The sequence below is a fragment of the Sycon ciliatum genome, chromosome 5 (assembly GCF_964019385.1).
Source record: "Sycon ciliatum chromosome 5, ocSycCili1.1, whole genome shotgun sequence".
NCBI classification, from domain to species: domain Eukaryota; kingdom Metazoa; phylum Porifera; class Calcarea; order Leucosolenida; family Sycettidae; genus Sycon; species Sycon ciliatum.
The window spans coordinates 29,742,691-29,765,328 of NC_088647.1; the positions used below are offsets into that span (position 1 = coordinate 29,742,691).

Genomic DNA, 22,638 nt, shown 5'->3' on the forward strand with positions numbered 1-22,638 from the left:
TGTCATAGTATTCCCACCACTCCTCACATGTCGTTTCCAAGGCACATTTTCGCTTCTTCTTGTTTTGCACACGTCGTCACGTCCGTGTATGAGCATGTTTGAGACTACGTGTATTCGTGTAGTGTGCATGCGTGTGTGTGTGTGTGTGTGTGTGTGTGTGTGCGTGTGTGTGTGTGTGCGTGTGTGTGTGTGTGTGCGTGTGTGTGTGTGTGCGTGTGTGTGTGTGTGTTTGCGTGTGTGTGCGTCTGTACGTGTGTGTGTAGTGTGCATGCGTGTGTTTTTTTTTTGTGCGTGTATGTGCGTTTGTGTGTGTGTATGTGCGTGTGTGGGTGTGCGTGTGTGTGTGTGCGCGTGTGGGTGTGCGTGTGTGTGTGTGCGTGTGTGTGTGGCGATTAGATATACCGTACGTACATAGTGTGTGTTCATGTTGCTTAAACAATGGTGTAACTTTGTTCGGTGTAGTTCCCTTTCACCTTTTAAAATTATGTTGTTGATATAGGTCTACCTTACTGGTTTCTCCTCACTCCTGCTCCTAGCCGATAGCCCTTTCCCAAAGGTGCTCTTTTAATTCGCACTTAGTGCTTTTCGCGTCCCTCAAAATATGCTGAAAAAGTGCTCTTTTTTCAGTGAAAAAAGGCAAAAAGTGCTCTTTTTTCAGTGAAGCATAGCCATGATACATGTTCAAATATGAACACACGCTGAGAAATGAATACGCACTCTTCCATTTATGGGTCCAAGAAAGGCAAAACAGGAAGTAAAGTTCAAAAAGCCCACTTTTTACAGCATTGTGTACAAGCTTCACTAACTTGTTGCCCCCAAAAAAGCGGCGTGCCAAGGCCCGGGCCCATCGAGCACTCGGAAACTGTGATCGCAAGCATGAGCAAACAGATTTTAGCACTTTTTCAGCTAAAAGGGCGATATTCACCAAAAAACGCAATAAAGGGCGAAAGAAACGGGCTTTTCCAAAAAGGGCCAAAAAGGGCGAAAAAAGGGCGAGCATCTTTGGGAAAGGGCTACTAGCCGAACATTTGTTTGGCATGATACTAGAATTATGCATCAAAGAGACTAAATGTACCGGTACTTGATTTGCTGATGATGTAGCATATTCTGTACTATGAGATGAATTACTCTAACATCACTTTAAAAACTTAAGTTTTCTCCCTCTTGTATGCTCTTTTAGCCCCTTCCCTCACACAAGCAAGTCAAGAGAGAGGTTGCGCACAGCGGAAATTCGTAGTGCCGTAACGAATATTTTTTAACGAAAGGTAAGGAATATTCGAAAACCGTGAGGTTGGGCACAGCGCTTGAACTTTTTTCGTAGTGCGTCGACGCGGCAGCCGCGCGGGGGCGAAGAGTCAAGACAGAGAGTTGTAAAATATCAGTATTTTAGTACTCCAGGTAACGAAAAGTATTTTCGAAGATCTGCTCTGTTTCGGTCAAGTTTGGACGGATCTTCGGAGCAACTTTCGTTACTCGAACCCGGCCGGTCGAAATTTCATTGTGCGCAACCTCTCTAGTAGCTCGCGAGGTATCTTTGGATTGATTAGCGCTGGATTCGCAACACCTGGTAAAGTTTGTTTGATTCCTTGATGATGTTATGGCCTGGAGAGCACGATGAAAGACAAGTACATGTAGTGGTCTTCAAGCGTAGTCTTTCTCAGCCTACTCAAGCTCAACTGATGAGAGATAAATTCCACAAAACACTGTGCATTGAACAGGGACTGGTGCTTTCTTGCACCTTAGGCTTTGCCCGGTCGAAGGCTCGATGGGTATGGCGTGTGGCCTGGACGGCAGTCGTCATGACGTCAACTGGCGTCGAGTGTCAAGCCAAGTCAGTGACCAGGTGACAGTTCACTGACACTGACAGACTCAGTGGATAGCACGATCTTCAGGCTAGGGTCCGTAGGGATCTGACTAGGGAGCAACCAACAGTTTCCATGGTTTCGTTCCCTGTATTGTGGATTTGTTTTGTTTGATGACGTCAACAGATGTACAGGCATACATGTATCTGCCTACTCGCCACTCGCCAGTCAGTTTGTGGTCAACCGCCCAGCTAGCCAGGCAGACTAGCTGTCCACGATCCATGACAGCTTCATTTTTATGGGGTACTGCACTGGGTAGATCTACTGGAGGATTGCTTTCCGAAGTGCTTACGAACGGGGCCTTTTCGGCACGCGGCTGCGCCGTTTGCGGTACCGGTGGCCGATTGCGATCAAAACGTTCACCCACTGTTGAGGCGAGAGACAGCTAGCTCTTCATGTCTGCACCTGTACATGATATTGTATTTGTAGACTGCAAACAGGGAGGTGAGAACGGGAATGCATACCCCAGTGCGGAACGGGACTAAACTTCAGTCTCTAGTCTACAGACTACACACACACACACACACACACACACACACACACACACACACACACACACACACACACACACACACACACACACACACACACACACACACACACACACACACACACACACACACACACACTCACACACACACACACACACACACACACACACACACACACACACACACACACACACACCACACACACCACACACACACACTCACACACAATGCAGTGTACGTCTAACGCCATAACAAGGTGCTGACAACTCGCGGACACAATCAAACACACAGTTGCGAGAGCAAGACGATCGTGCGTTACACTATTATTTTACTGAAATGGCAGGGTTCAACTTTGAGACTCAGCTCCAAGAGAGACTTGGTGTCCCAGATGCAATTTGGCTTGGATACGTCCAAGTTGACCTGAACAAACCCGAGATAGGCCGTGGCTCGGATGCCACGGTCTATACCAGTGAGTTGGAGGGTCTCCCTGTTGCTGTGAAGGTCTTACATAGTATTTTACTCCAACAGGGCAATGTCGGGCGTGTAGCTCTTTTGCAGCGATTCGGCACTGAGTGCCTAGTCATGCGGCGACTGCAACATGAAAGAATTGTGCGACTTCTCGGGATCGGCATTGCTCCCAATCAATCTCCGTGTATAGTGGTAGAACTGATGGCCGGCTCGCTATTTGATCGAATTGGAGTTGAGCCAAGAGAGCCATTCGCTCAAAGCCTTCAGTATCTACTCGACGTGGCAGAAGGCTTGCGCTTTCTGCACGGCAAGAACATTTTGCACCGCGATTTGAAACCACGTAACATCTTGGTCACGGCAGGGCGAGCCAAGATAGCTGATGTTGGTTTGGCCCGCACTCTTCACGGTAGTCAAGGTGCGGACGTCACGGCTTTGACACGATGCCCCGGTACGCCTTATTTTATGCCGCCAGAGAGCCGACAAGTAGGAACAGCATACGACGAGAAACTGGATGTGTTTTCTCTAGGAGTGGTGATGCTGTCGCTGCTTGTGGGACGACCGCCTTCCCCAACTGAAGCTACTGTTCTGCTGGAGAATGGAACGCGGAGATCAGTTCCGGAGGGTCGCCGACGCAAAGCAGATCTGGATCGACTGGGCTCGGATCACCCACTGCATTCTCTAATCGTGTCGTGTCTGCATGATGATCCTGGATCTAGACCAACATCGGCTGATGTTCACATGCACTTACTGCAGATCTCACCTCGCTCTATGGTATGGATGTACTCACATAGTATTACATGACTTTGTACTCACTGTGCTGTACTGTTAGCATACAGCCTAGCTGGGGATACATGCAATGTGTACATGTAAATGGGAAATACTGGCTGATGCATGCCTGAATGGTGCAGCTACCAGAGCATACATTAGACCTGGCTTTGCCCATGTACACACTCATACTCTAAGGGCACGTTCGCCAAATTGTCACTCTTTGACTTTTCAAGGAGATTCGTTTTTCTGAAGAGGTGGCCTTATTGGCCTCTTCAGAAAAACAAACTCCTCGAAACTCCACAACCTCATCCGATGGGAGGGGTGGATTAGTTCCGAAGAGTTTGATATGGCTACGTCACGTAGTACGCGGAGATGGTCGATCTATATCGGACGTCATCATCGCCAAGACAATTCGACTGAAAAACTCTAAAATGACAGAAACCGTTCTAATGGGACACTTCAACTTATCTCTTTTTAAAATTTGTTCGAACAGTTGATGAAGACAATTCGAACGCCCCCTAAGTCTTAGCTGGCTGTGCAGCATGACATTATATTACACATGATAAGGGTGCTGATATTTCAGTGGAGGCGGCGCACCCTGTCTGGACTGTCACACTTCAACAAGGCAAAACACTGACGTGTGCAAGATGATTGTATTGAAAAACACAGGCCTCACAATAACATGCTGGCTGGTGACCGGCTGTTCCTATGACATCAGCCATGTGACGTGTACATAGCAGTAGTGTGCATCTGCAGTATGCATACCGGTAGTATAGCCCAGTGAAATTATGTAATCAACTGGGGGGGGGGTTGTTATAGATTTGCATAGGTCCCTTATCCAGAATGGTAACATGAAAACATAAAGTAGTGGATCAGAGCCATAAGGGGTCGTCCGTAATTAAAAAATTAAAAAACCGTCCTCATGCAAAAGGGTTTGGATGGTCAGGAAAGCTGGCAGAATTAAATTTTTAGATTTTTCCGAGTCCAATTTTCATAAACCTTTTTTTACTTCAGTGACTTTCATACAGTTGTTGCACTGGCTTTGCAGTGTACTGACTGTACTCGTAATGTCGCAAACACCAGTATGATGAACATGTAGTTGCAGGACGTGCATGGCCGTTGGTAGACCTACTAAAACAAAAACAAACAAAAACCAGAAACAAAACAAACTAGTACAGTAGCTACTAGTACAATGTACCTGACACAGGTGCAGTCAGTGACCCTGGGGTCAGGAGTTCTTTTTTTATAGCTGGGCATTGGGAAAAATCAAAATATTAATGGGAAAAATGGGGTGGGTGGGTTTGAGACAATTTTTCATGAGGACGGATTTTTTAATTTTTCGATAATTACGGACGAGACTCCTAAATCCATAATAGCAATGACCAGTTAGTACTACTCAATATACAGAGATTACTGCTCCACTCCGTCAATTTTGAATTCTTCCTTGCAAAATAATTGAATGCTCTCTTTCGGATTTGTGAAATTGTCTCGTTGTACTACACACCACGGGATTTTTGTGTTTTCTGTGATCCATAGGTAGAAATGCTTCAATTGCGTGCACGCAGAGCATAATAATCCATAGTGTGTGTGTGTGTGTGTGTGTGTGTATGTGTGTGTTTGTTTGTGTGTGTGTGTGTATGTATGCGTGTGCATGTGTGTGTTTGTGTGTGAATACGTGTGTGTGTTTGTGTATGTGTGTTTTTGTGGATGGTGTTATTTTTTACGTGTTTGTCTAGTCCGCAGATCGCTATTTGAGTCAGTTTGCAGACATTCTGACTCAACTGCAAACGATTTCCACACAACAGCAGGCAATCATCACCCGAGTGACAGCTGTGGAAGAGAAAGTGAACGGCATGGATGCATTGACGGAGAGAGTTTCCACCATCGACACTAACCTCAGTGCCCACTCATCAACTCTCACTTCACTCAACTCCACCATGGATTCACGCCTAGCTGCAGTGGACTCACGCGTTGCTGCAGTGGACTCACGTGTTGCTGTCCTAGAGTCACGTGCCTCCAGACAGTCGTCTAGTGCCAGTACTCAACGTCTGACGGCGACTACCTCACACAGCCGTGACTCTATTCCCCAGTCCTCTCCATCACCACGCAGTACATCTTCTGCAACACCACCGATGATGTCATCCGGCGCTTCCTCAGCTCAAACACCGGTTAGAGTGCCCAGACAAGGGTCAGTCTCAGATCAGACTACCTTGCCCAGAAACACGTTGTCACCTTCACCATCAACAGCATCATCAGCAGCGGCAGCAGTAGTTGCTGCATCTCCACCACGGAAGGTTGGTCTACTTTTGAAAGGCTTACTTTTACAAGTACAAGTTTATGCGACGGTGTATCAAATTTCTCCTACAGTCTGTTGCCCTGCATGACTGGGTGTGTAGTGGTACGTGTATGACGCCATCATGTATTAGTTGAGTATAGTTTACATACACACAACACTGGTGTGTGTTCAAGTCAGAGTTTCACTATGCAGGGCAAAACCATGAGTATATATGACTAGTTATGCTACAAATGATATTAGTTTAGTCCTTCCCTTCGTTCGTTTTGCTGCCGACTCCATTGTTGTTGCCTCAATGATGAGTTGTGGTCATGGTAACGTTTGAAACTGCTTTGTCATAGACTTTCCGGAGGATTGATAGCGCTGCCAATTCTGATCAATTTTTGTAGGGTTGTATAGTCAAAAATGTGTTCCCTCACCTTAGGGTGATGTATATCCCATCATCTACTCCTTATACGAAACATGAGGCCAATGAAAATTTGAAATCGAAGTATGAAGTGTATGACCACCCAGCCAGGTTTGACATCACTACTTCCTCCCTCTATGGTCCTAATGTTGATTGCTGTTGTTCTTACTGCTCTCCTGTATTGCAGCGTAATTACACACTGATCCGCAAATCAAGGTACTCATTTGGTAGCAAGGGCAGTGGGAGAGATCAGTTTAAAGGCCCTTGGGGACTAGCAACCAACAAAGCTGGTGACCTGATCATCTGTGACCACAGCAACCACAGAATAAAGGTAACTGAACTCACAGTACATTGCTATCCGACAACTACGGTGTGTATGTAAATGTCACTCTGATGGATGACCTGCTCGGAAGGGTCTGTGTGTGCATTAGTTGAATTGAAAAATAAGGATCCCAATTGGTCAGGTTGAAGATGCTCAAGACTGTCTGAAACAGTAGTAGACAATCCCTTGGATGAATTCTTCAAAATTCTAAATTTTACGTTATTGCACCATCCAGTTAACCTGTAAGCCCAGTGAACACAAGAGCTGAGAAGTTGATATAAGCAGAATGTCATTTCTCTTCAGACGTGATCAGTTCTTCTAAACTATCAAACTGGAGAAAGGTGATCATTGTAAATCACAAAAGACTTTGAATACCTGTGACATCCCACTCCTAAATGTTTTCTTGGCCAAGCCATTCCAATTGCACATCACCACCGCAACGAGGACAATTCCATTGTTATATTGATATCTCAGACCCTGAAGGCAGCTGCTTTGCTCCAGCAGAGCCCATCAGTTGTGGTTGGTGATCCGGGTGAAGGAATAATGTTATAATAGGGTAAAACAGTCGCAATTCTGCGCTTTCTACGTCGAAGTTAGGCATGCTATAGGACACTGAGGCTATAGGTGATAACAGATCGTGCAAGTGTGCGTTACTGGAATATGCTTTCAGGTCGTCTGCAGTACTAGAATTGGTGCAAAATCAACAAACAAAGAGAGGTGCTACTAGTAGCCAATAGCCACTCATACATACGAGTGGTGAATATCCAAACACTGCACGCTAGTATTGTCACATCTGTTAAAACTGTCGGTTATCGCCTAACCCCTTTGTTTGCTAGGGCATGCCACACTAGAGAGAAAGTGTGAAATTGTGAAAGTTTTCGCCTATACAACATCAATCACTCATTGTATCTTAATCAACCATTATCAACAACCTCCACTGATGAGCTCTGTCATCTTGTTGGATCAAAAAGGTATCTGGAGGGTCTGAAAAGTCAGTATCTCAACTAAATTGTGCTGGCTGTGGTGGTGACGTTCACGTGGAATGGGGCGGCCGACAGCACATTGGGTGTGTAGGTGTGACTGACAGTTTTGGACGAGCTTTTCGCTAGATTCACACTATAGAACTGCAACCAAATGTTTACTACATGTATGTTTGGATCTGGGCTATGTATGGGTGCATGGTTGTGTTAACATTTGTAAATTGTATTCCTTTTTGTCAATACACTTAGATACACGGTGTTGATGGCCAGTTCAAGCATACGACTGGTCAGCAGGGTACAAACTGTGGACAGTTCAAGTACCCATCAGCTGTGCATGTAACAGATGATGAACGAGTGATCATTGCTGATGTTAACAACCACCGACTACAGGTACAGTCTTGGTGTTCCAATCATGTTGTAAGGATTACATGTAAACAGTAGCCTCTTTTACGTGCAAAATTGATCAACAATGCAATAAAGCCAGCTGCTCAGAAAAACTTCAAAAGGCCCAGAGAAACAAAAGAGAAAACCCGCACACGGTGGGGGGCCGTCCGTAAATTCATGTATTTACTTAGAGACATCTAGTACTAGTAGGCATATATTTCTTGACCCATCCACCCCCAGCAAGGCCCCCCCCCAAAATGCAGTTAAAAAAATTATCGTGTCCGTTCCCGAAGGGAACTCACGACGGCCGCTAACACCCAGTAATACCACTCATAATAAACACCATGCTCAGGCGCGTACGCAGGGGGGTTTCCCGTGGCCCGGAAACCCCCCAAATGTTCGAAACGAGCAACGTTTTTGGGCATTTTTTGGTAGGGCGCACGATCGATCTGACAAGAATGCAAAACTTCAACAGGCCGTAACTCAGTCAAATATCCAGGTCAAATAGAAAACTCTCATCTGTCGGTTGAAACAATTTTGCGACGCGCTGCGAGAAATGTCTCTTGTCAGTCTTGAGATAAATCATTCGTAAGTTGAGCCGCGATCTCGGCAATTTCAAAAGCGTGCAGTGCGACTTGAGTATCGTGAGACTTTCCGTCATGCTGACTTGCTCAAATTTGCAGGGGCTTCACTTGTGATATTTTCAAGAGTACACAGCTAAAAAACCGAAACTCTGCGATCAAGAAAAACGAAATAGCTGGGGCAGGACACGTTTGCAACGTTTGGGCCTTTGGGACATTTTTCGCACCGTCGCTGCACTCTACCGCTATAGCGCTGGATATGTACTTGACTGTACTGTGTCCTGGCTATCGTGGTCGACCTCATTCTCTCCCGGGTACCTTTCCACTTCCAGGAAGCCCAAGATATTGAAGATTGAGCGAGTAGAACTGACGTTATGATCCCTGGCAAAGAACACGGAAAAATGTATAATTTTGAAAATTTCCTGGCGCTCTTAAGGGGGCACATCACCCAAAAATTCGCTGAAAAATCGAATTTGTAAATTCATATTGAGTGCTACGTCAGTTGAAAGAGCATGAATAGCTGCAAATTCTCTGAAAACTGTGTCCCTATCTGACCAGCCGTTCAAGAGTTATGGCCGAAAATGTGCCCTTGCAAGGAAAGATTTTTTTGTTGCATGCTGTCATTTGTTGGCAGCACTGTATTTGAATGTGAGCAGACCGTGCGCAACTTGTCGTATTATGGAAACACGCGAAAGTGTGCAGAATTTTGCCCCAAGTCCAAAAAAGTCCAAAAAATCACGTTAAAAAACCACGTATTGGGCTGCACGGCGGCGGGCGAAGCCCGCCGCCTTGCAGCAGGACTTTTGCCAGCACCCTCGTGACGTTGCAGATATGTGGCTTGATTATTGTAGTTGACGTTGATTTAGTGACTTTGGCAAGTTTGAGTCGTGTCAAGAAGTCAGGTAGGATTCAGTACTAGGCAGTAGTGAAACGTGAGTGGCAGTCTTTGCCGGTTTCTGAGGGCATCCTGGATTTGGTGTGCAGCGCTGTGGAAATGGCTTGCTGTGGAGGTCCCAGCACTGGATGTTGTATCAAAGGTACGACCTCGTAGCACGTGCTAAACCTAAAAAAATTCCAAAATTGACTTGGGTCTGTGGGAGTCCGTGAAAGAACGCCCACTCATTCCGTTGTGACAGATTCCAGGGCCACGTTGAGGGGCCCTACCCCACCACCCATGGCTGCTTCTGGACTTGTTTTAGGTTTGGGTCCCGCACACGGACAGAATGGGCACGAAAATGTGAAAAAAATGTAAATGCATTTGTTTGGCTCCTGGGTGGCTCGCACACCGTAGCACTATGCCGGAAATTTGAGTTTTTCCGGCCTGGAAAGCCTGTCAGTGAGGCGCAAGAACTTGTAAATCATGTCCTGAGGGCCAGCATAGTGGCAGGAGTGTGTGGTCAAAATTTCACTCAAATCCACTGAGAAACACCAAAGTTACGGTCAATTGAATGCCATATGAAATTTTTGGGTGATGTGCCCCCTTAACCCTTTATGTATGGTGTGTACATGAATCGATCACATAATGATCAATTCATGATCGATCCGTAAAACCTTCGCAACTCCATCATTTCTTATTCAAATTCAACAGTCGAAGGGTCTATGTAGTAGCGAATCTCCAAGCTTTCCAATGCAACAATCGCCGAAGAGCTACGATGTCCGAATCCACAGATATCGCGGGTCGTATTCTCATCTCGGAAAATTCAAATTTTGATCGATCTCCTCGCCATTTTAGGGAAAAATCCCTTTTCGTGTGCTCTATGGCCAACTGAGCATAGGACTATGACGTAGTCGGCTGAAGTTTGAATCGCTTCGAAAAGATTTGAGCATTCTGCGATACAGGAGAGTGGAATGGCGTGGATGAGAGAATTTGCTCGCATATCGGGCTTGGAGACGACGTTGCTGTGCTCCCGCGCCTGACATGTTGCAGCTAGTTGATGGGGTCTGGTATCCTGGCGTTGCTCTCGCCAGGGGCTTTCCAACGAGCCCAAGATTGTGGAAATGGAGCGAAGGAGGCCAAAGTTATAGCCTGTTGAAGGTGAAAATTGTGCTGAAAATTCAAATTTTGCTTCATTCCGTGCTGGAAATCAGTACATAAAGGGTTAAGAAAGGATTAAAACTCATTGTTGGGGAGTCGATTGGAAATCCCCCTAGAGGTGACCGTGCGTACGCGCCTGGTGCTATGAACACATATACAGTACAGTGACTCCACTCATAACGAACTCGCATATAGCGAATTTCGTGACATAGCGAACCCTTGTCCATGTGTCACTGCATGCAAGCGCATGTTTCTGGGAGTACAGAGTATGGCTATGTATGTGTCCCTGTCTACTCTGCCGTGATGCGTGTAGTGCAGTGTAGTGCATCTCAACGCCTACCTGTACTAGCTGTAGCAGTGCTACATCATGTACATGTACACACGCGGTATGGTATGCATGCACTCTGAAATGTATTTTTTAGAAACACCTTGCAGGTGAACCCACCACAAACGCCTGTTAGACTTCTTGTTGTCATTGGATACCCACATTATAACCCATACAGAAGTAAATACCTCTTTGTAATACAATTTTATTGAAATGGTTTTCTTGCTGCAATGATGAGCACTTACTAACTAATGGCTCATGTTGCGAGCAAAACCTGTATATGTTGTGCAGCACCACTGTTATTTCACACACACTCTCTCCTATTTCAACTGAATTTGGACTTCACGGAGAATTTCAAAGTGTTAGGAAATTTGAGGCCACATGCCACGTACTGCTCTTTTCTCTCCGAACCTCAACACTTGCAAGCCAGATATGAAAGAAAGAAAAAATTATCAGTCACACCACCGGGACTTGAACCAGGGACCTTGCTATTCGCGAGCAATGCTCTAACCAACTGAGCTACAGTATGACTCATATCCAGAGCGATGGTAAATCTATCCTTCTTCGATCAATCAATATCTGGCTTGCAACATACTGGCAACTCGCACCAATCAAGAGGGCCCTCGGCCATTCGCTTGATATCATGGGGAGCGCATCAAACTATGTCCTATGCGAGCAAATACAAATTATTGCAATTTCAACTGAATTTGGACTTCACGGAGAATTTCAAAGTGTTAGGAAATTTGAGGCCACATGCCACGTACTGCTCTTTTCTCTCCGAACCTCAACACTTGCAAGCCAGATATGAAAGAAAGAAAAAATCATCAGTCACACCACCGGGACTTGAACCAGGGATTGAAATTCTCCGTGAAGTCCAAATTCAGTTGAAATTGCAATAATTTGTATTTGCTCGCAGTGGACATAGTTTGATGCGCTCCCCATGATATCAAGCGAATGGCCGAGGGCCCTCTTGATTGGTGCGAGTTGCCAGTATGTTGCAAGCCAGATATTGATTGATCGAAGAAGGATAGATTTACCATCGCTCTGGATATGAGTCATACTGTAGCTCAGTCGGTTAGAGCATTGCTCGCGAATAGCAAGGTCCCTGGTTCAAGTCCCGGTGGTGTGACTGATGATTTTTTCTTTCTTTCATATCTGGCTTGCAAGTGTTGAGGTTCGGAGAGAAAAGAGCAGTACGTGGCATGTGGCCTCAAATTTCCTAACACTCTCTCCTCTTCATACATTGGCCCACACACGTTAACACCCAAACACACACTTACACTAACATACACCCACACACGCTCAACCACCCACTCACAGAATACACACTCAAAAACGTGCACATACCTGCATACATGCATTCCTTCTCAAGTGCACATAGAACCATACAAACACACTGCCAACTTGTGACATTTCATAAGCGACGAAAGGCTTATAGAGCAGATACCAGGTAGAACACAGGATTGAGCCACATTGCAAGGAGATAGAAATGTGTTGCTCCTCCAGACATGTGTGGCAAGCAAGGTAGCAGAGTTTGGAGAAGAATCACCAACAGAACAATGAAGCAGACTATCGACATTGTTGGTGATGTCAGTCAGTGCGGAGAAGCCCAATTCATGACCGCCGTAAACCACTACATTCTGCCATCAGCCTTCTCAGACCGACAGAAGATGGGGATGTCCCTAGCTTTTAAGTCATGAGTAGTTGTATCCCATCGCCTGTATTTTTCTAACTTGGACAACATCTCAAAGAAGTATTGGGCAGCTGTCCAAACAGGAGTTGATTGGAAATCTGGGAGGTTTGGCATTCTGGCAAGGTGACCTAGCCCCTCAGGGCAATGCTGGCCAAAACATGTTGAAATGCCTGGTTTCAAGGACTGCTGTCAGCAGAGTCCAGCACTCATTACTATTCACTAGAATGGAGGCTATACAGGAACAGTTTAGATGTGATTTGGTGCATAGGGACAGGTTTTGTGGACAAAACACATCACAGTTCACAAAAGGTATTGTGTGCTTCAACATTGCGCCGGTGCAATTCTCTTTTAACGAGTAAACCGGTGTGGCAACAGAACCAAGGTAGAGAGGAATAGGGGCAAATCCTCTGTTGCCTTCCCTTTCACAACAACAATGTTGCCGATGTCAGATGGTGTGATGTTCCTATCAGCCACAAGGAATTTTTACCTTATCGACATTGATATTTAAGGCCCAACAAACAGACACATCCGGCAACATGCACAGACCCAATACACGAAAACACACATCTGAACACACACACACTGCTACTACTACTACTACTACTACTACTACTACTACTACTACTACTACTACTACTACTACTACTACTACTACTACTACTACTACTACTACTACTACTACTACTACTACTACTACTACTACTACTACTACTACTACTACTACTACTACTACTACTACTACTACTACTACTACTACTACTACTACTACTACTACTACTACTACTACTACTACTACTACTACTACTACTACTACTACTACTACTACTACTACTACTACTACTACTACTACTACTACTACTACTACTACTACTACTACTACTACTACTACTACTACTACTACTACTACTACTACTACTACTACTACTACTACTACTACTACTACTACTACTACTACTACTACTACTACTACTACTACTACTACTACTACTACTACTACTACTACTACTACTACTACTACTACTACTACTACTACTACTACTACTACTACTACTACTACTACTACTACTACTACTACTACTACTACTACTACTACTACTACTACTACTACTACTACTACTACTACTACTACTACTACTACTACTACTACTACTACTACTACTACTACTACTACTACTACTACTACTACTACTACTACTACTACTACTACTACTACTACTACTACTACTACTACTACTACTACTACTACTACTACTACTACTACTACTACTACTACTACTACTACTACTACTACTACTACTACTACTACTACTACTACTACTACTACTACTACTACTACTACTACTACTACTACTACTACTACTACTACTACTACTACTACTACTACTACTACTACTACTACTACTACTACTACTACTACTACTACTACTACTACTACTACTACTACTACTACTACTACTACTACTACTACTACTACTACTACTACTACTACTACTACTACTACTACTACTACTACTACTACTACTACTACTACTACTACTACTACTACTACTACTACTACTACTACTACTACTACTACTACTACTACTACTACTACTACTACTACTACTACTACTACTACTACTACTACTACTACTACTACTACTACTACTACTACTACTACTACTACTACTACTACTACTACTACTACTACTACTACTACTACTACTACTACTACTACTACTACTACTACTACTACTACTACTACTACTACTACTACTACTACTACTACTACTACTACTACTACTACTACTACTACTACTACTACTACTACTACTACTACTACAACTACTACTACTAGCAGCATGACTGCCCAGATGGGCAAGTGTCACCCCTATGAAAAGGGGACCAGAAAACGGGAGTCGGATCACAAGCAGGACCGCGAATGTCTGGCTAGGTCCTGCTGCCGGCAGAAATTGCGTTTACAATGAGGGCAGCTGAGGGGCAGAGCTGCTCTCTCAGCAGCAGATGGTCTCGCACCACGATTGCAGTTGTGACGCTTGAACCCGGCCGCAGAACGGAAGCATCGCTGACATGTTGGGCAGTGCTGCTGGCAACAAGCTGAAAGTGGCACAGACAGACTAGACTGACTGTTGATGTGGGAGAACTCGTGACCCCCCCCCCCCCCCACACACCTCAGACCTCAGACATGCCCATCGCGGGAGCGATGATAGCGAACAGCTATGTTAGACATAGCAACTTGTGCTGGGATTACACCATTCAACAGCTTGCAAGGCTGATGAATTGACCGCCACTATTTTTAGCCTGGTATCCACCACACAGCTGTTTGAAGTGACTTTTTCTGGCCAGTGAATCCCACACACGCACACACACACACAAACCCCCACACACAAGTACGAGTATACTAGCCTTATACGAGTGTTTTTTTCTACAATTTGTATGATCACCACCTCGTTTACTAGCCTTCTTACTTAGTTTTATCACATTCATCAGCAACTCTTATGTGTCTATTGTATCACCACAAGACTACTTAACCTTTGTATGTTCACCGCTCACCCTTACTTTGTATGTTCACCGCTTACCCTTACTTTGTATGTTCACCGCTTACCCTTACTTTGTATGTTCACCGCTTACCCTTACTTGTATGTTCACCGCTTACCCTTACTTTGTATGTTCACCGCTTACCCTTACTTGTATGTTCACCGCTTACCCTTACTTGTATGTGTGTCGCTTACCCTTACAGTAACTTGTAAGTAGTTCCCTAAAGTAGTAAAGTAGTTCCGTAAAGTCCACTGATGACTGCAGCAGAGTTAAACAGGGTCTGTAATTACACACCCTGTTTAACTCTAAACGCGTTTACTTGCATGGTAATGTCTCTGGCACTAATACTGCTTATAGTGCTAATTATACTTTTGTCTCCTCGAAAACTGTACGAAGAATTTGACGAGGTTATTTGCCATTTCTAAATCATCTTGATTTCTCCTGTCCATCTCCATGCCCCCTCTGCAGATCACTGACAAGGACTTCTCCAAGTTCAGCACCAGAGGAAGTTTTGGATCAGGAATTGGCGAGTTCAATTTCCCAGCTGGTGTTGTCCTAGTGAACCACAGCGCACTGGGCCAGTGCCTTGCTGTGACTGATACATGTAACCATCGGGTTCAGGTAATAACCAGACAGTACACACTGTACATGTACAGTTGTATTGTGTAAAATCCCTCTCCTACCCACTAACAGTGTACTGTGGTATACATAAAGATAGAACTAGCCTATATCACTGTTCAGCATCAAGTTGTGGGACTGTTTTCAATCATGTAACAGCAGGTCAAGCATATATTCTTAACACAGTACAATCCCAGTTGATAACTTTAGTGGAAGTCAATTGTGCCATAATTATGCATTGGCAAGCATGCATGTATGCGGGCTGGGAGGGGGGGGGAGGGGGAGTTGCATGTTTGATGGGTGTGTCAGCTAGTTCTGCTGGTGGGTGCTCTAAAGCCAGATTGTGACTGCGTGTGTTGCCATCTACTATACATGTATTACAGTATTACGTTCACTGGGGGGGGGGGGGGGGAGGTAAGTGCTGTTAAACCCTTTTCTGCACCATGCCCTAAACCACTCACACATGTGTGGTGAGCCTCTAAGTGGAATAATTTCCCCGAAGTCCATCCAGAGTAAGTCGATTTCAGTATAAGTTATCTTCCGTTGGATGGATCGATAGGCAATCCATCATCTCAAGATGCCTTTGAATCCCTTGCCCTTTAAGCTTTGGAAATGAGCATGTAAAAGGACAAGCGCATTGGTATGCAGGTCGGGGGCATTGGTGGGACGTGTGTGGGTGGAGCCGTTTGAGTGTGGGTGAGCGGGTCAATTTGGCTGGTGTTTGTGTGTGGGGGCTTGAGGGTGTGTACACGATTGTATGTGTGTGTGTGTGTGTGTGTGTGTGTGTGTGTGTGTGTGTGTGTGTGTGTGTGTGTGTGTGTGTGTGTCCCATATGGTGTAGTGGTATGTGCAGTGATTTCCAATCCATAGGTTGTGGGTTCGATTCCTGACGATTATGGTCACACACGTCTTTCTTCTCTTTCTCAGACCCCTTCTGATTTTCCTTTCATTCACCTGGGTGGTTACAAACAGTCAGTGCATGCCGGAGTATGCGGTGTGGTGAGTGTGCGAGAAAAAATGAAAAAAGACCAAAAGGTAGGGATTCACTGGCTAAAAAAGCCACTTCGTAGCTGTGTGGTGTAGACCAGGCTGAATAGTGGCGGTCAATTCTTCAGCCTTGCAAGCTGTTGAATGGTGCAATCCCAGCACAAGTTGCTATGGCTTCTGCTGTAGTATCGCTATCATCGCCTCCGGCGATGGGCGTCAAATGGTCAAATGAGGAGTTTGTGCTTGTGCACTCTGTGTATGTGCGGGCATGTGTATGTGTGTGTGTGTGTACGTGCGTGCGTGCGTGTGTATGTGTGTATGTGTGTATGTTTGTGTGTGTGTGTCGCATATGGTGCAGTGGTATGTGCAGTCGATTTCCAATCGGGAGGTTGCGGGTTCAATTCCCGATGATTATGGTCGCACCCGTCTTTCTTCTCTTTCTCATTCTCCTAGCTCTTCTTTCATTCTACTGGGTGGTTACGAACAGCCAGTATATGCCAGAGTATGTGGTGTGGCGTGTGTGTGTGTGTAAAAAGAAAAGAAAAATAGGGATTCACTGGCTAGAAGAAGCCACTTTAATCACCTGTGTGGTGGATACCAGGCTAATAATTAGTGGCGGTAAATTCATCCGACTTGCAAGCTGTTAAATGGTGTAATGCCAGCACAAGTTGCTATGACTAGCATAGCTGTTCGCTATCATCGCTATCATCGCTTCCGCGATGGGCATGTCTGAGGTCTGAGGTCTGAGGTGTGTGTGTGTATAGGTGTGTATGTGTGTATGTGTGTGTGTAGGGTGTGTGTATATGCAAGCTTTTGTATGTGTGTGTATGTGTGTGTATGTGTGTGTGTGTGTGTGTGTTCGCGTCCATGCGTGTGTGTGTGTATGTGCAAGCATAATTTTGTGTGTGTGTGTGTGTGTGTGTGTGTATATATAATAATTATGTGTGTGCGTGTGTGTGTGTGTGTGTATATGCAAGCTTTTGTATGTGTGTGTATGTGTGTGTGTGCGCATGCACGCGTGTGTGTGTGTATGTGCAAGCATAATTTTGTGTGTGTGTGTGCGTGTATATAATAATTATGTGTGTGCGGGTGTGTGTGTGTGTGTGTGTGTGTGAGTGTGTATGAGTTCGTGCGTGTGTGTGTGTGTGTATGTATGTATGAATATGCATGAGAGTTGCATTGGCATACTGGTACTTGACTACAGGTCTGTTTGTTAGAAAACTTCATAAAGTTCTATCACAGCCAAACCACCAAATCTAGTTGTAAGTTGTCTACTTCAGGTACTGATGTATTACATATCTTACAGGTTTACACACACTTGAGAGGAATCAAAAGCGTTTCAGCGGTAACTCTGAGTTTCACGGTTTTAATCGATCATCAGACAACAACTCACAGGTGTATATTCTTCTATGTACACTGGTACTGTACAGGTTGTGCCATGCAGTGGTGAGACAGGATATGCGTTTGGAACGAGAGGTAGTGGTCAAGGCCAATTTCAATTTCCAAGAGGCATCGCAGTGTACCACAACAGGTTGTTTGTTGCTGACGAGGACAACCATCGCATCCAGGTATGTTATCATGTTAATCTGGCAACAACGTCAACAATGATGCCGAATACGACAACAACCGCAATGACAACGACGGTAAAACGATGATGACGACAGAGACGACGGAGACAACAACAACAACAACAACAACAACAACAACAACAACAACAACAACGACAACAACAACAACAACAACAACAACAACAACAACAACAACAACAACAACAACAATAACAACAACAACAACAACAACAACAACAACAACAACAACAACAACAACAACAACAACAACAACAACAACAACAACAACAACAACAACAACAACAACAACAACAACAACAACAACAACAACAACAACAACAACAACAACAACGACGACAAAAACGACAATAACGACAACAGCGACAACAACGACAACAGCGACAACAACAACAACAACAACAACTACTACTACTACTAAAACTACAGTACCGGCAACTGAAATCCGACCCCTGGGCGGTGGGTTTACATTCTAGCGGTCTCTGTTTCGTAGTTTTACCATCCCGTGTAGGGTCTTTGCAATGTGAGCACTGTGAGCTCAGGGGGTCGGATTTCAGTTGCCTGCACTGTAGTACAGCAGCAGCAGCAGCAGCAGCAGCAGCAGCAGCAAGTTCAGCTTTATATTGTTGTGACAGGTCTTTGTAGGTGGTTGTTCCAAACTTTGATGCTTACACTTCATTCTGATTGACTTGACACTTGACTGACTCATGACTGCCGTCTAGAGCCCATGAGCAGCAAGTGGAATGTTTGACTCGGAAAATCTGCAAAAAAGCGCCACCCTCTGCTATATGCAGCGTTCCGGGGAATTCCCCCTAGGGTTCCCAGTAAAAAGGCAACGCCTGTTGAGAGTTCCCTTGTTAAATAATAAATTCTACTACTACTACACCCTGTATCAGCTGAGCTTCAGAACGTTACGGTAATCTGTGCTCTGAGAGCTCTGCAACATGTGTTGCTCTCTGGCAAGAGCCGAGATCCAAAGTTTGGAGTAGCCACCTTCTTCAATTATATCCACTGAAATTGCAACATCTACATGTAGATCTGGAATTATATTGTTTCTTTTTTTCATGTCTAGTGTGCATGAGACTTTACTGGTATTGACAACCCATCTATCGGAATATACACTGGACAGGGTCGGGTAGGAAATTTTTCATGTAATCAGAAATGAATGTGTACGTCATGCAAGTGCTTGATGGCCATGTTCGCCTGTTACTTGTCCTTTTCAGTGTCAGAGTGTATAGGCTGATGTGAAGTTAGACTCTTAAACATCATGTCTATACATCATGTCACAAACCAAACAGTGTCTGTGCTACAATAAATACATACATAGTAGTCAAATGTTGGTGCCAGGTCCATGTTTTACCTCAGGTTTTGAGTTTTTACAGTTGCACACCAGTAACCTTATCATCACTACAGTCATAATGATAGTAGCTTTGCACTGTGTGTTGGAGTATTATTCTTACACTCCTGTTATATCTATACTCTTGCTGTCACCACAGTGGTGTGTGTGAATGTTCAATTTATTTATTCCTGCAAAAGGTGATGACCGTCGATGGAGAGTATATCACTTCGTTCGGGTCAAAGGGCAGCTCTTTTGGTCAGCTGCAGAGCCCGTATGTTGTCACTACAGATGCCTACGGGAATGTACTAGTCGCAGATCGTGGCAATGGACGTGTTATGGTAAGGAAGAGCTTGTTGTCGTGTTCTTCTTTCTAAATACCTACAGGCAGAGAGTAGTACCCAGTACATATACAACAGTGGAGCATGGTCAGTTTGTTGCTAGTCTGTGATTCATGGTCAGTACAATCATCAGACAACACTGATATGAACACAGAAAGTGATGTACACTGCATGCACAGAGTACAAGTAAAGCAAGAGTACATTAGCTCTTACAGTTCAAAAAACAAGGGTACATTCTACTCTTACACTACTTTCTTGTATAAAAGTGTGTCTCACATGTAAGCTTGCAATGAATACTAGTACTAGCATGATTTCCAAAAATGGTACCTCTGGCACATATGCTTTAGGGTTTACCTAGTGTCCATGCATACTCAGACTGTGTGGAGTGCTGAATGTCTGGAGAACAGAACAAGGAATACAGTGGACACACATCAATGCTACAACCAAGTCTTGGATGTACTGTAGCTGTGTTCTTACTGTATGCTTGGCTTGCATGTTGACATTTAGAGAAATACCTAATATAATATACGTGCCATGTTGTGGTGGATTCTGTTTACGCCGATGGAAAAGGACGTTGTTTGAGGTAACGTTACTGAATCCCTGACCGAAATTGTCTCCATGTTGCTGGTTTGACGCATATTCATCTTTCAATGAATGTAAACATACTTCAGAAGTAGCAAAGTGGTTTACACACCTAGCAGTAATACATCCAAAGAGAATCCGGTGTGCCTTATACTACGATGATCAAATCAACAGTAGTAAATGAGAAAGATGTTTCTATTTGGTGCCAAACAATTCAAATTGTTCAGATAGGGCTTTTTATTCCAGTGCGGCTAATACTCCAGTGCGGCTTATACTCTAGTGTGGCCTCTACTCCAGTGTGGCTTATGCTCCAGTGCGAAGTATACTCCAGTGTGGCTTATACTCCAGTGTGGCTTGTACTCCATTGTGGCTTATACTCCATTGTGGCTTATACTCCAGTGTGGCTTGTACTCCTCTGTGGATTATACCCCAGTGTGGCTTATACTCCAGTGTGGCTTATATTCCAGTGTGGCTTAACCATGCTAACTCATACCTTCCATGATACCATCATCCATACATGAATTGCGCATCATTCATGGACCCGCCATACATCATCCATATACTGTATAGCAGGAAAGTTTCAGACGGAATTCATTTTCGTACGATTTCGTACACGGCTTCTTTTGTACTAAAATTAATTCCGCACTAAAGTTTGTTCCTGTGAAGTTATGTACACTATACATTGTGAACACGTGCATTTAGCATGCAGCACTGTACGAAAATAAAATCCGTTCGAAAGGAAAGGTCGAAATTCAGCTTTGTCCGAAAATATTTCCGTCCGAAAATTTTCTGCTATACAGTAACATTCATACATCATCCATACATCAACCATACATCATCCATACATCATCCATGCATCAACAATCTATAATACGTGTTATTCCTGTACGCTCACCAGTGGTGTCCATGTTCTCTGCAGGTATACGCCGCAGAAACACACACACCGCTGGCTGAGTTTGGAAAAGGAGAGCTGGCCCGGCCGACGGGTGTCTGCGTGACAAGTGAGGGCTTAGTAGCTGTTTCCTGTTATGGAAACCACAAGATTTTTGTGTTTTGAAGATTTCTTGTTAGACACCTGTCATCAGTCACCTGCTCACACTTTTGTATGCATCATAACATAAATGACCATAGCGTGACACAAACTGTTCTTGTATCCGATCCTACTCCCCTCCCCTCCCCCCCCCCCCCCCTCCCCCCACCCCCAACACACGCACACACATAACCACAACCCCTTAGTTGTACATCCTTGATAATTTTCAGTTGTCTTTTCTTCACTTCTCGGGGAGAATTTGGTTTTCCTCCACTCATCCGCCGCCTTGGTTGGTGACGTGTTCTATCTTACAGCACTCTCACATGAACTGAACACATCCCACGCATGTTATACCACAGTACTTCGATTTCTTTACTGGATTAGGTAGATGCCGCAACAGTTATTCCACTCCAGTTATTCTTAGGTAGCTTCTGGTTCCCGGTGTTTATTCACCCGGTTATCTCAGAAAAGAACGTTTGCAATTGCTAGAATACAAATCTGTCCAGTGGTGGATATTTTTTTGCATTGGTCCCTTCTTCTTCATTTTAATCCTTGGCTCTCCATCTGAGTTCATTATGCATTATTATGTAGGCTGTAATAGTTCTGAATTTTTCTAATTTTACTTATTGGATTGTTTTCTCGCAGATTAATCATATGATTAGGATATCTATGCAACAGTTAGTTTGAATTGTTCACATCGACATCACGTTTTCCTTGTACTGATTCTGTCCACTTACGTGGTTGGTGCACATGGTACATGGTGCTTGTGTGTGTGTGTGTGTGTGTGCGTGCGCGTGTGCGCGTGCGCGCGTGTGCACGCAGGCGTGCGTGCACGCGCATGCACCCCCGTCCGCGTGCGTGTATGTGCATGTGTGTGTGCATGTGTGTGTGTGTGTGTGCGCGTGTGTGTGTGTGTTTGTGTGTGTGTGTGTCTACAAAAACTCACTTCATACCTGTGTGGTGTGGACCATTACTAAGGCTGAATAGTTGCGGTCAATTCTTTAGCCTTGCA

General features: G+C 44.6%; 1 protein-coding gene and 1 long non-coding RNA gene across 2 annotated transcripts; both read left to right on the forward strand.

The window, feature by feature from the left end:
* Positions 1-2,657: 2,657 nt before the first annotated feature.
* Positions 2,658-15,815, forward strand: LOC135816981 (cyclin-dependent kinase-like 2). Its single transcript, XM_065330085.1, has 5 exons — positions 2,658-3,592; positions 5,326-5,883; positions 6,476-6,619; positions 7,840-7,980; positions 15,615-15,815. Exons 1-5 carry the CDS (start codon positions 2,690-2,692, stop codon positions 15,813-15,815), a joined length of 1,947 nt encoding a protein of 648 aa, XP_065186157.1. The 5' UTR covers positions 2,658-2,689.
* Positions 15,816-19,887: 4,072 nt separating this feature from the next.
* On the forward strand, positions 19,888-22,349 carry LOC135818276 (uncharacterized). Its single transcript, XR_010553659.1, has 2 exons — positions 19,888-20,014; positions 21,516-22,349. It is a non-coding gene; the product is annotated as an uncharacterized LOC135818276 (long non-coding RNA).
* Positions 22,350-22,638: the final 289 nt, after the last annotated feature.

What these genes read in the sequence shown, in the direction of transcription:
- LOC135816981 (XM_065330085.1), top strand. Translation starts at nt 2,690, where the DNA reads ATGGCAGGGTTCAACTTTGAGACTCAGCTCCAAGAGAGACTTGGTGTC. An exon ending in CTGCATCTCCACCACGGAAG is followed by an intron (nt 5,884 to 6,475) that starts GTTGGTCTACTT and finishes CCTGTATTGCAG; the next exon opens with CGTAATTACACACTGATCCG. An exon ending in TTAACAACCACCGACTACAG is followed by an intron (nt 7,981 to 15,614) that starts GTACAGTCTTGG and finishes CCCCCTCTGCAG; the next exon opens with ATCACTGACAAGGACTTCTC.